The sequence below is a fragment of the Pelmatolapia mariae genome, linkage group LG18, assembly GCF_036321145.2.
Source record: "Pelmatolapia mariae isolate MD_Pm_ZW linkage group LG18, Pm_UMD_F_2, whole genome shotgun sequence".
Lineage (NCBI taxonomy): Eukaryota > Metazoa > Chordata > Actinopteri > Cichliformes > Cichlidae > Pelmatolapia > Pelmatolapia mariae.
In genome coordinates, this window is record NC_086243.1 from 27,076,874 (window position 1) to 27,089,170 (window position 12,297).

At 39.7% G+C, this 12,297-nt stretch overlaps 1 protein-coding gene across 3 annotated transcripts in view; it reads right to left on the reverse strand.

The window, feature by feature from the left end:
• Positions 1-12,297, reverse strand: part of cadm3 (cell adhesion molecule 3) — a 97,863-nt gene that overhangs the window by 37,192 nt on the left and 48,374 nt on the right. For all 3 annotated transcript variants that reach the window (XM_063461912.1, XM_063461910.1, XM_063461911.1), the window contains exon 4: positions 1,608-1,760. In XM_063461912.1, the coding sequence (XP_063317982.1) occupies positions 1,608-1,760 (153 nt within the window). The remainder of the gene's footprint in view (positions 1-1,607; positions 1,761-12,297) is intronic.

Consider the following 12,297-nt stretch of genomic DNA (forward strand, 5'->3'; position numbering starts at 1 on the left):
CTATAGATGCCCCAGCTTACTTACCTAAACCTGTGTCCATATGAGGGCAATGTTGAAAGAAACTATTATGACACCCCCTGATGTATTTTTAGTACTGTATACTGCTGTCCGAATGGTGGGAAAAAGGCAGCGGAAGACACATTGGTTTATCCGGGGCTCATTCTACAACAAGGCAATGACCCAAAACATTAGAGAAAAGAACTAGATGGTAGTCTTTAAATGATGGAAGACCAGACTTAAAAGCCATTGAGCTGGTTTGAGATGAAGTGGACAGAAGCAAAAACAAAGCAGCAAACACTGGGACACCTGTAGGAACTGTAAGATAACACATTTATCATTGTGCAAACTGTTCTGTTAAACTTGCATAACTTTTCACTTTTTGGTGACCTAAACTTTATTTGAATTTTCGAAAATCTGGATGTTTTTAATTCTTTGACTTATTGGCAATAATATCCATCTCATAGAAGATGAGTGGAATTAAATGATCTCCACAACCTTATGCACAGATTTAAGCAACAGTATGAAACGATTACATGGAAGACTATTGAGTACTAGCATTCAGATGTTCTGTTTAATATTTAAATATGTTTTCTTGTTTTATTTAATGGCACAGAAGATTGGCAGAGTAGACCTTTTGATTTGCAGTTGGGTAGCTTAACGGGAAATGGTTGTTTTAGGTGCTTTTCCAGCTTTGTCTATACTATGAACTAAAGGTGAGGATCTCTCTGTCTTTTACTGCACAAATTAAACGCATTGTTTTTTGATTCAATCATTCCCCAAACTTTGTGAAGATTCAGCATTAAAATGCTAGCGTACCAGTGCAAGCAAGTTTGACTTACACTGGACATTAACAAAGGCAAACTTCATTTAGCATGGGGGTAAACTCTGCGAGTAGGTCGCACTAGTAAAATACCACGGCGATGTATCAAGATGAATTCAAGCCACTTGTTTACAGCTCGACAAGTCAAGTTGGACTTAAAACACCTGCATTACTTTCCGAGTGTGCACTCTGAATGCAGCTTGGAATAATTGTAGAAGTATTTCCCATGAAAGTGGGAATAAACAACATGAAAACTGAGTGGGGTGATAATAGCATATGTCAGAAGCTTTGAATAATCCATTTTAATTTGTCACAAATTAAGACAGACTGCAGTCAAGCTGATTTGTACAAATGTCAATCAGCCTCAAAAGAGGCAAGCTGAGGGTGAACACAATGAAGGCAAGAATGCCATTGTGGACCATTAGCCCTGAGTGTGAACAAAGAAATATTTTAGAAAAGCCAACAAGAGACAGAGAAATATGAAAAATATGAAAACCTAAGGATCCTTCAAGGACATACAGGAGACAGGAAGGTTAGACTTATAGTAAAGAAGGTTTCATTGAAATAGAAAAATGAGCAAAGCGTCTTTCTTTTATACTTTTGTCCTTTTATCTCTTTAACTAGTTAAGACATATGACAAATCCATAGGTTTCTTTCTGGGTAAGTTCATATAAAATATGTTTGACAGTATCAAAGGTAAAGCAGTTTCTATACAAAATGACAGATTTCTCCCACAATATGAAGAGTGACTGACAGCGTGTGCTTTATACATATTTTTGTGACCCACCTAGCACTGTGACGGTGGCGCGGGCGGTGCGGACTGGCATGGTGAAGATGGAGCAGGTGTACTCTCCCTCGTCAGACAGCTGCACCTCCGAGATGGTGATGGAAAGCTCGGTGGATGTCGAGCGATGCAGCTGGATGCGGTTGTCTCTCAGCGCTGAGGAAGAGAATATCAATTATTAGAAATGTACTTTATGAAGTGTTTGAGGAGATTTAGCTTGTATTAGCTGTGTTTGTTTAATTTATCAGTTATTTTTGCCTTTAAACTTTAGTTAGAGAGCTAAATAGTGTTTTTTTTTTCCAATGACTGCTATATATGGGTTTCTTGTTTTAATGAAATAAAAGGGAAAGAAATAAAAAAAGGAAGAAGACAGAAGAGAGGGGAGCATGATCAAACACAGCAGAGAAAAGGAAAGAGGCAAGAATGGAAAGGAAAAAGGATGTGATAAAAGAAATTATGAAAAAAGGAGGGAGGTGACAGAGGTATGGGAAGAAAGAATACCGTCACAGACAGTTAAAAAAAATTAAGTGAAGCAGGGAGGATGGTGATAGAGAGGAGGGTGTGCAAGAGGTGAGACAGTAGGGAGAAAGACTGAAAGAACAAGAAAATGGGAGTTAGGAGGGGAATGGGTTAGAAAGGAAGGTACATAGGGAGAGAAGAGAAATGAATAGTTAAGAAGGTAATGGTGAAGATGAAGGAAAGAAAAGGCTGATAAATGTTTGTAAGGAGTATATGAGGGGGAACAGCAAATGCACAAGTTCGAAAAAAGTACGAAAAGAAACAATAATGAAAGGGGTGGTGGAGCTGAAGTGAGGAAAACAGAAGGTGGGAAGAGAGAAAGAAAGTGCGCTAAGGAGGATGAGCAAGGAGGGGAAGGGCAGAGTGAGAAGCAAAAAGGAAAGTAAGAAAGATGATCCGCAGAATTTAAATCATGGGAAAGAGAAAGGTAAAATGAGAAGAAGGAGGAGGGAGGGGGAGAGGTGTTTAGAGAAAGAAAAAATGATGTAAGACGGAGAGGAGAAGGAGGAGTGACGAAGATGAGGTGAGAGAGGAGTAAAAAATAGAGATGCAAGTGCAAACGTGGCAAAGGAAGACAAAGAGCAAAGAGAGAATGGAAAGGAGACGCAAATTGAGAATGAGAGACGAGGAAAAGTGCAAGAGGGAAAAAAAAGCTGAAAAATAAAACAGAGGAAGCATAAATAGCGAGGAGTTAGAGAGAGACCAGGAGGAACAGAAGGGAGAGGAAAGGGAATGGGGGGGATAAAGAGGAGGGAGGCAAGAAGGGGGAATAAGAGAGACATAAATGGCTTTGTCATCAATGAGAAATCCAGCCATGAAAGAGGGAGAGAGCGCAAGCGACCGAGATAGATGATGATGATGAAATGCTACGAAATAACCGCTCGTTTCCGTGATAGCATTGACCTCTGCAGTGTTTGTGCGCTGTGATTGCTGCCGGTCTCCCTGCCTTCCTATCTGTCTGTCTATCTAGATGTATATCTGTCTATCTCTCTGTCTCAAGAAAAACTTTTCAGCTTTGTTCTCTGTGCAGAGCTGGCTCTCTGCAAATAATGGCTAAACGTAAAACAAGCAGGCTGTGATAAAGCAGACACCTGGAAAAAGCCATCATGCTTAAGTACAGTGAATAGTCAGATTTGTTTTCACATTCAAAGTTGTTTTTTTAGCAAGTACTTCTTTGTGTTATCCCCCAGTTTCAAACTAGGACAGCTATGTTAGTTTAACTACAATAAGATAGAAACTCAGTGCAGACAGAATAATTATAAGAGAGGAGGAGAGCGAGACAAGGATCTCAATCATAAGAAGGATCCATCCATTCTTCCAACCATCATATACTGCTTCTATGAGTCCTAGTTGTGAGGGCCTAGTCTACCCTCTTCCCAGTCACCTCCTTCAGCTCTTCTGGTGGGACACCGTGCTATCTAAGCTATTCTATCCATTTGTCCTGGGTCTACCCCAGAGCCTACTCCAGGTTAGGCATGCCCAAAACATCCCACTTTGAAGTCAACTGGTGGTTGAAGTGGTTTGGGAATGAATGACTGAGATTTTGGTCACTAACCACAGCTAGTTGCCTTACATGAGGATGGAAATGTAAATCAGCTCAGCTTTCACGCTCAGCTGTTTCGTCATCACGAAAGACCAATCCAGCACCACTATGTCTACCAGTACCACACGCCCTCCTTCGCTCTCTTGTGAAGGAGAGCTACTACTCCACTTGGGCAGCAACTCAATTCCAACACAAAGTCAGAGCTGAGAACCAGACTTGGAGGTGCTAATTCACGCTCAGCTGGAAACTGCCCTGTAGGAGGTCATTTGATGAGGGTAACAAGCACCTTGAGGCAACAGTTGTTGTGATTTGGCGCTACATGAATAAAATAAAATGGAATTGAACAGAACCACATCATCTGCAAAAAGCAGAGATGACATTCTGAGACCAAGGCAGCTGACACCCTCCACAGCTGCGTCTATAAATTCTGTCCATGAAAAAATTATCAACAGACTCAGTGACAACGGGCTGCCCTGGCTGAGTCCAAGATCCAGCAATAGAAAGAGTAGTGGATGTGTGCTTTCACATGAAAAGTCATTCAATAAAATAAAAAATTGGACAGCAGAGGTTCAACAGCCTCAAATGGGTGTTGAGAGAGATATCTACTTGTTATCATAGTAAAGATGTAAGTGTGCCTAATTAGTATTTTCTCTTGATTTTCTCTACCCATAACATGAATTTTTAAACCTCATTTTGAGACAAACTTTTTAAGCAGTGTTTACTATTACCGGTAATTATGTGCAGGTTTTTAATATTCTAGCGACCATTAAAATCCATGTTACTGCACCCTCCCCACTCATTTATAAAGGGTAGTCAAAATAACTGACCATATAATCACCCTGCTCTCCGACCAAGATGTTTGCTAAGAGTCAAGGCTTGCTTTGGAAGGACACACCGACTGCCTGCAGAAGAACTTTTCTTGGCTGATTCAGGTCAAAAATGCAAGTTAGCTAGCTTCAGCTTAAGCTATTATCATTTTATAGTGTTTTAATTGCTTCAAATTATTCACCTGTAATTAAGAAAAAACACATTTGAGCTGTTGTAGAAGAGTCATGGAAGGATCCAAAAACAGAGTTTACCCACTCTGCTAAAATGTGTTCTTAGAGAAAGAAAAATTGAATTTAAATGGTCAAGCTAAAGTTCAAAATGAAAAACCTGTGGACAGGAGGTAGGTACATGTACAGCTTATTTACATATCTGACTGGCTCTTTGGTTGACCACCTTATTTTAAAAAATATAGTTCTCACTATAACTTGTTCACAAAAGAGCAAAGGTATTGAAAGTCACAAAATCTAGGAGGAAAACAGCTAACTTGGCAACACTGTTAACCTCTTCCTGTTGATCTTGCACCTCTAACAAATCACACTTATCAGTGATTTCAGTGTATTAGGTGAAACCCTGCAGAAACTACAAGTGGTCAGCAAAAACAAGAGTTTCAGGGGGTAAGAAGCTATTTTATCTTGGAAATCTTGAAGGGAGCGCATTAGGTAGGTCAGTCCAAACATGTGTGTCAAGTTACATATTGTCTTGCCTCTGTTTTCTTTTCTTATTGTTTATCTGGCGTTCTCGGTATTGAGCCACATCTGTGGCTGCTTGTCTCATCACCCTTTTGTCATTCTTTCTGTCTCACTATTATCACCCTTTCTCTTCATCTCTCCATCTGTCTATTCTCCCATCTTTGTCTTGCGCACTCCCGCACACACAGACACACACACACCTTTGTTTCTCTTGGTATTTTTTCCGTTACTTCATCCAACACTACTTTATCTTCATGCCTTATCACTAAGCAAGGTCACTACATTTGTCTTCATGAGCTACCCTCTCTGTGTGGGTGTGTGTGTAGGTGTGTGTCAGGCATACGGTCACTCACTCTCGCACACACACAGACACACACAAACACTTATCCATGCCCCCTGGACCTTGTGCTCAACTATCAGTCTCCTTAATTCTCTTCCCCTCATCTCTACTCATCCCCCCACCCCCACATCTTGTTCTTCGTCTTTCTCTCTTACATCTCACCCATTTCTAATCATTCCAGACTCCAGGCTCTTACTCTCTCTCTCTTTTTGGGGGGGGGGGTTATTTCTTCTTTCATTATAAACGATGTATATTTCTTGCCAGTACAGGTGTGATGGATTTTCGAAAACGATATGATATCTAGTTACGGGGACGTATCGATCCAGAAGCACCTGAAAATTGTACATGTGCCGTGCCCTGCTGATGTGGGCAACATAAATAGTCTGTCAATAGGTCACACGCTGATGTTTGGTTTTTGTTCCTTCGCTTAAGGGATATAATGAATCTCTTAGTTTTGAGATAAACTGGATTGGCGCAAACAGTATATATGAGTGTGGCTGTTTTATGGTAGAGGAATATAGCTCAGTTGTGAAGGCCTGCTCATTTTCTCACAGAACTTGTTAGGTGGCTGACATTTGGAACACATCCAAAGCTTGGACAGACATGAAACTCTGAACATCTAAGATTAGACTTCACAACTTTGAACACACAGAGACATTTTTCAAACTTTCTGAACCAAAGGAAGGCAGTGCTCTAGTCTCCTCTGCTGAATCCGAATGTTTAGAAAGCAGAATAACCAAAACTCTGCACTATTTGCAAAGATTAAGATGTTAACGTTCTCAATGGTATGGATATATGACAGAAACATAGCCTGGCATTAGCAGCCTGTCAGGAGGCCAAAAGGGCAAAAAAATACACTGCATATCAATGATGGACGTAGCCTCTGGGTCTGAAAAATGAAGCTAATTTAGAAGCGCCTCAAACCTACATTCTGATAAATGGTCAGAAGGCGGCAAATCCACTGCCTGCAAAAAATGCTTAAAAATCTATTTTTTAAAAGGCCATCAGTTGATTTAGGGCCACAGTAAAAGCTTCCCTTATCAGTTTATGAAGTCAATTATTAGCCTTATTGAAAACAACACCAGCTTCATTTTAAAAACATATTGTTCAATTTGAAGTAAAACAGATAATAAAACAGTGTTTAATTTAGGAAGAAGCTTCTTTGTGATGGGCAAGCCACTACCATGTTAGGGTCCTCGGTTTCTCATTTGGACCCACCCCTCACTCGTTGCATCAGGATTTTAAAAATGCAAAAGGGGGACAGTCAAGCTAAAGCTTCAAAACAGGGTTTGATAAACCAATAGGTCCTGGAAGCAATGTCCGTCTTTCTATACAGTCTATTGTAAAATATCGGTAAAATAAAACAATCAACAAGTCCAGCTGGTATTTCTTTTGTGCATCTCTGGCTTCAGTTTCCACCAAATGAATAAAGTATTCCCTTTATTATCTATGGTTCCCAGGAGCATGCAGTCTTCAAGCTTAACATTTTGCTGCATGCACCAGTATTAGGAAGCTAAAGTTAAAGATGCATTTTTAGAAGTGATGAAATATACAGCTGTTGATTTCCCTTTTAGTTCTGGCTGAATTCAGAGACTGTTGCGCAGTATTTTGTTCCAATTTGTAACAAAGGCTCCTTTTGAATTTGTTACAGTTGCTTTTTGTGCCTCTGACTGGGTTCTTCAGCATAGCAGCTTCAGCTGCAGCTCACAGGTTTCGCAGCACAGAGAGCCATCTGCTAACCAGACAATAACCATGAATTCTCAGTAATAAAGCTGAAATAATTAAGTGTTTCAGAAGGAGAACATGCTACCATGTAGAAGTCTGTTCTTGCCAGCCTCTTTTCCATTCCTGGGTAGAATCATTTAACATTTTGTATTAAAATCTCATATTGAAAACATGACAGCACTTAACATTTATGATTAATACACAATATATTCTGATCCTCTGCAGATGCACTTTACTTGTTTAACACCGCATACTGTGTCACTTTTTGTTCTGCGCTCCATCAGGTATTTCACCTTTCATTCTAAAGCTTCACAAATCTCAGGGAGGAAACACAATATGATAAACAGGAACAAAAATCAATAACCAAAGTGCATAATTAAATCTTAATTCTGTATCAATTACTAACAGCTACAGACAATTACATGCATTCACAAAGGGATTTCATGCTTTAGCCACACTTTGTCCAGAGGTGCAATGGAAACACACACAAACAGGCACTAAAGAGTAAGAAAGTTCCACATTAATCACAGTACAGGACTCACATCAAGTATTATTACAGTAGAACTACCGCCATCTCTAATAAAAGCACTTCAGTGATAAAATCTAGCAAGCAAGTATCATATTATCTGCTTTTTAGTTGCAACTATATTGTTGTTTTAGTGTTTCTACTGCAAACTCCATAAACAGTTTACTACCGGAAAGTATAATTTGTGTCCTTGCCAAGGTGTCACTGTGAACAACGGAGACACGATATCAGCTCTGTCCCAATTACCCTGCTCCTTGCACCATACAGTTATAGTAATGCTCTTGAATGAAACGGCGGCCTGATGGGATCTATCACTAAATCGCTCGCAGTAATAGTGACTCATCAACAATGTTTAAAGCCTAAATGCAATCAATAGCAATCAATTCTAGATTATTCACTTGATTTTAAAAATTCTGTCTCTTTGATTCTTTAGTCAAAGAAAAGAAAGGCTGCATATTGTAAAAGTATGTTGTTCTACTTTTTCCTCACAGGCGTTAGTAGCATTCATAGTATTCGACTGTATTCACAAAGAAATGCACATTACTGTGTAAAACTTCCTCACAATTTATTACTGAATAGCTATATACAGGATCAAGAAACCCTTGTGCTACCAGCCTAAACAAGTGTAAGTGGTTTCTAAATGGTATCGGGCGGACAGATTTAGCCTTTGTGCGCTCTTACATACCAAGTAAAAGATGTGTTTATCAGTGTACACATATTTTTTACATCCGTGCTGATGGTGTCTTTTCATCTTGTGCTTGTGTGTGTGTGTTTGTAGTTCTTTGGCCAGACGTTGGTTCTTGTCTGCCGCTCAAACTCGAGAGTTGATACTCCCCAAAGGTCTAACTGTTGATCTGGTCACAGTAGCTATTTTCGCCTACTCATCTTCCTCCTGCGCCTCCTCCTCTTCCTCCTTCCTCAATCTTCCTCATGCTCTTTCAACTTCAAACATTCGGGTGGGGTGGGCTGGTAGTGGGGTTTCTCTCGCAACACATACCGAGTGCAAATCCATGTATTTTTTTTTTTTCATCTGCCTCTTTATGCCTTTCCAGCCAAGTTTCCACTATGCTGAAAACTCTTTCAAATTCAAATTTGCTTTATTGGCACAACAGGAGAGAAACCCGTGTTGTTGAAAAAAAGTACATAAGTTACAGACTAATATTTTTTTTCATATATAGTTTTTATATGTCTGCCTCTGTCTTCCACCCGGCTTCTCCGTGTCCTTATCCTCCTCTTCGGTTCAAACCGAATCAGCATTTCACCCCTCCCTCCTGCGTCTGTCACAATTGTTCTTGTCATCAATCCATTCTTTCTCCAACCCTGCCTTGTTCTTCTCTTTCCACTTCTCCTGTCCACCCCCCATCTTCCTCTCCATCACTCTCTCATTTTCCCATTTTGTTTTACATTTCAGGCATTTAGCTCACACTCCCATCCAAAGAGACAGCCTCTCTTCTTTCTTCTCTCTCTGTCTTTCTCCCACACGTCTCACCCATCCTACCATCTGTTTCTGAATATTCTTTCCAGCTCCCTAATTATCCATCCTAACAACAGCTGATCTGGGTTCAGTGACCACAGGCTTCCCTTGATCATGCCGTCCCCACTGATCTGAGAGCGTCAATTGATCCTGGATCAGTGCGCCAACTACGAAACGCTTGATAAACGCACACCCCTGTCTGTTTTATCTACTTTGCCATCCTTCCCACTGCCTTTTGCTGCCTCTAAATTCACTTGTCCTTCTCACCCTACTTTCAGATTTCAAAAATAGTAATTTAGAGGCAGCGGCATGAACGTATGCAAAATCAATGGAAAGAAGCAAGCTGAGGCAGATGAACTAAACTTTGCCCAAGGTGGTGCAAACTGAAGCAAGGAGGCATTAGTTCCAGTTGAAGCTTGAGAGAGAAATGTTCCCAACGGTGTAGCGGCTTCAAGCAACATGCCAATGAAATCCTCCCATGTAGTTTTTACAGAAGTGAAAAATGTCCACTGGGGATTTCTTGCAAATAACACTGACCGATGACACATCCTAAGACCCTAGCGAAGCCATGGCTTCAGCTGGCAGCCCGGTCCAAAAGGATTAAAAAGGAAGCACATCAGAATGAAGTATAACAATAAAGCACAGAATATTTTCTCAACTTTCCTCACCTTTATAGAAAAAAGAAGTCAAGACGATCATTATCATAATAGCTGTCACTGTCAGCCTGCTGCTTTTGAATGTCTGCATGCTATCATTAACTTGCTCAATTTTCTAAGTCAAAAGATCAGATTCATGCAAAGTAAAGTAAGATTATTTTCGCCTGATGTCCCTTTATGTCCCACAGTGTTTTGACTGGACCGCTAGTTGATACAGTTCTTTTTCTTTTTATCTTCTTTTTTTAAGAGTGAGAATTCCTCACATGGTTCGTTATTACTAAGGAAAAGGTTTTGGATACAGGCTTTTTTGCATGCCTCCAAAAACATCAATACCATAGATTTACCCTTGACGAGGTTTCCTGTGAAGTGAAGTTGCTGCATATGTGACTTCACCTTGAATTTTTCCTGGTTGCACCTTGTGTCAAAGTCTATGGGGAAACCAACTGTAATGCTCACATGTTCTCTGACCTCAGTAAACTCTTCGGTGATTAGGGTTTCATTTGCTATAATCACAACCTACTACAACAACAACGCACCATGCTAATTTGTAAATAATGGTCCCAAACTAATGTCTCACTGATGTATTTGAATCTGCAGCCTGTAAAGAGACAACTTTTCACCACTGGACAAACCTGTTACAAGTTTTGTCCAAAGATGAACATTGCTACAGTCACACTAGGGAAAACAGAGTTTGTAGATCGTGAAACAACTAAAATTACTACAACTGTGCACAATGAACTTGCAGTCTCATTGATTTTGAAAAGTGTTGCTTCAAAAATGGGTGACCAGGTCAGCGACAACTTGCAGTCTGTTGACGTCCTCAAAGTCACTTTGGTGCATTAAGTGGTAAAATGGCAACAAGATGAAGTCTGTCAGTCTGCTGTAAGTATTTTATCAGTCTGCATTTGAATGTGGAAAAGTTGGCAATTACATCAAATCTGTTATAATGGCAATTAATCTGCAAGAATCAGAACTCGGTTGCCATCTAAATTCATAAAAATGTATATTCGAAGAAGAAATTCTGAAATTCCTGCACAAATAATAGCATCAATGCTGCAGAAACACAATCTAACTGCAAAATACAGAACTGCTCAGCAGCCTTGCCTTTACAAAAGACTATAACCAGAATAAAGCCAGCTGGCAACCACTTAGATCTACAAGAGAAGTTGTGCTGATTGGTGCAGACTCAGATTGACTGCAAGACTGACTGCAACATCTTGGCAATGTGTCTGCATTTATAAATTAGTTTGCAGTTATTTGCAAACCCTCGGCAATCTGTCTGAGAGCGATCACGGTCAGTCTGGGTGAGACCACGGCTGTTTGGATACAGGCTGCTCGACCCGTGCAATCACCTTGTGATTAAAAGTTGTTGCTGAGGCAGACGATGCTGCATGCTCAACCTCTGGGTAGCCAGGCAGTCACCACAGCTACTTGCAAGAAAATTTCAATATAATTACCAGACAGCCAACACTTTTTCCCAGTTATAAGGTTCTATTTTTACTCTAGTATGACTAAGACAATGACTTCAGAGTGATTTTGAGAATGACAAGAACATAATATAAAACTATTTTTATATGAGGTTTTAGAGGCATTATTTCTTTTACTTTGGGCAAAGCAAAGTCTGAAGTTATCGTCTTTTTTCTACGCTACAATAATCAGCTGCTGGCTTCATTTTTAGTATTCTAGTATAGATCCTCTGATCATCAAATAAGTGAGAATCCTATTTCCCCAAATGCCAAACAATTCTTTAAAGGGAGGCTCTGCTCTTTTATAGTGAAGGTAGGCATTAAACTGTAGAAGAACAAAAGGAAAAACACACTTGCACTAATGATGTGTTGGTGAAATATTACATTATAAAGATGAGATGTTCACAGTCACAACTCTCAGTTTCAGCTTTTTATTTATAATTCTATGAATCAGGGTTCGGCACAACCTGAGGAAGGTCGTAAGTGGCAAAATGTCACTTTATTGATTTAAAAATAAGGGAGAAAAAAAATAATCCAAGGAAAAGAAAAGATAAAAATTAAACAAATACAGTAGCAGCATATGTATGCCTGCACTGCTTTATGTGTGATTTATTCAATTTAATTTTATTTCTGAGGGTGAATGGCAAAAGGCCAATTTTCGAATCACACAGTGAATTTCTTCATATATTTACTTCATTAACCTGAAAAATATGACTGTATATTTGACTTTGAATTCCCTATGTGCCTTTCTCTTTCTTCTCCTCGTGCTTATCTGCCAGTATAGCTGATTATTTTAAGGACACGCGGAAAAATAAGAGTTCAAATAATACAAAGAGAAACTGTATAAAAAGTCATCTTTCAAGTGCTGGATTTCAAAAGCATCTCCTGCAGTCTTTCGGTCCTGTGATGGTTGTTGTTAATACATTC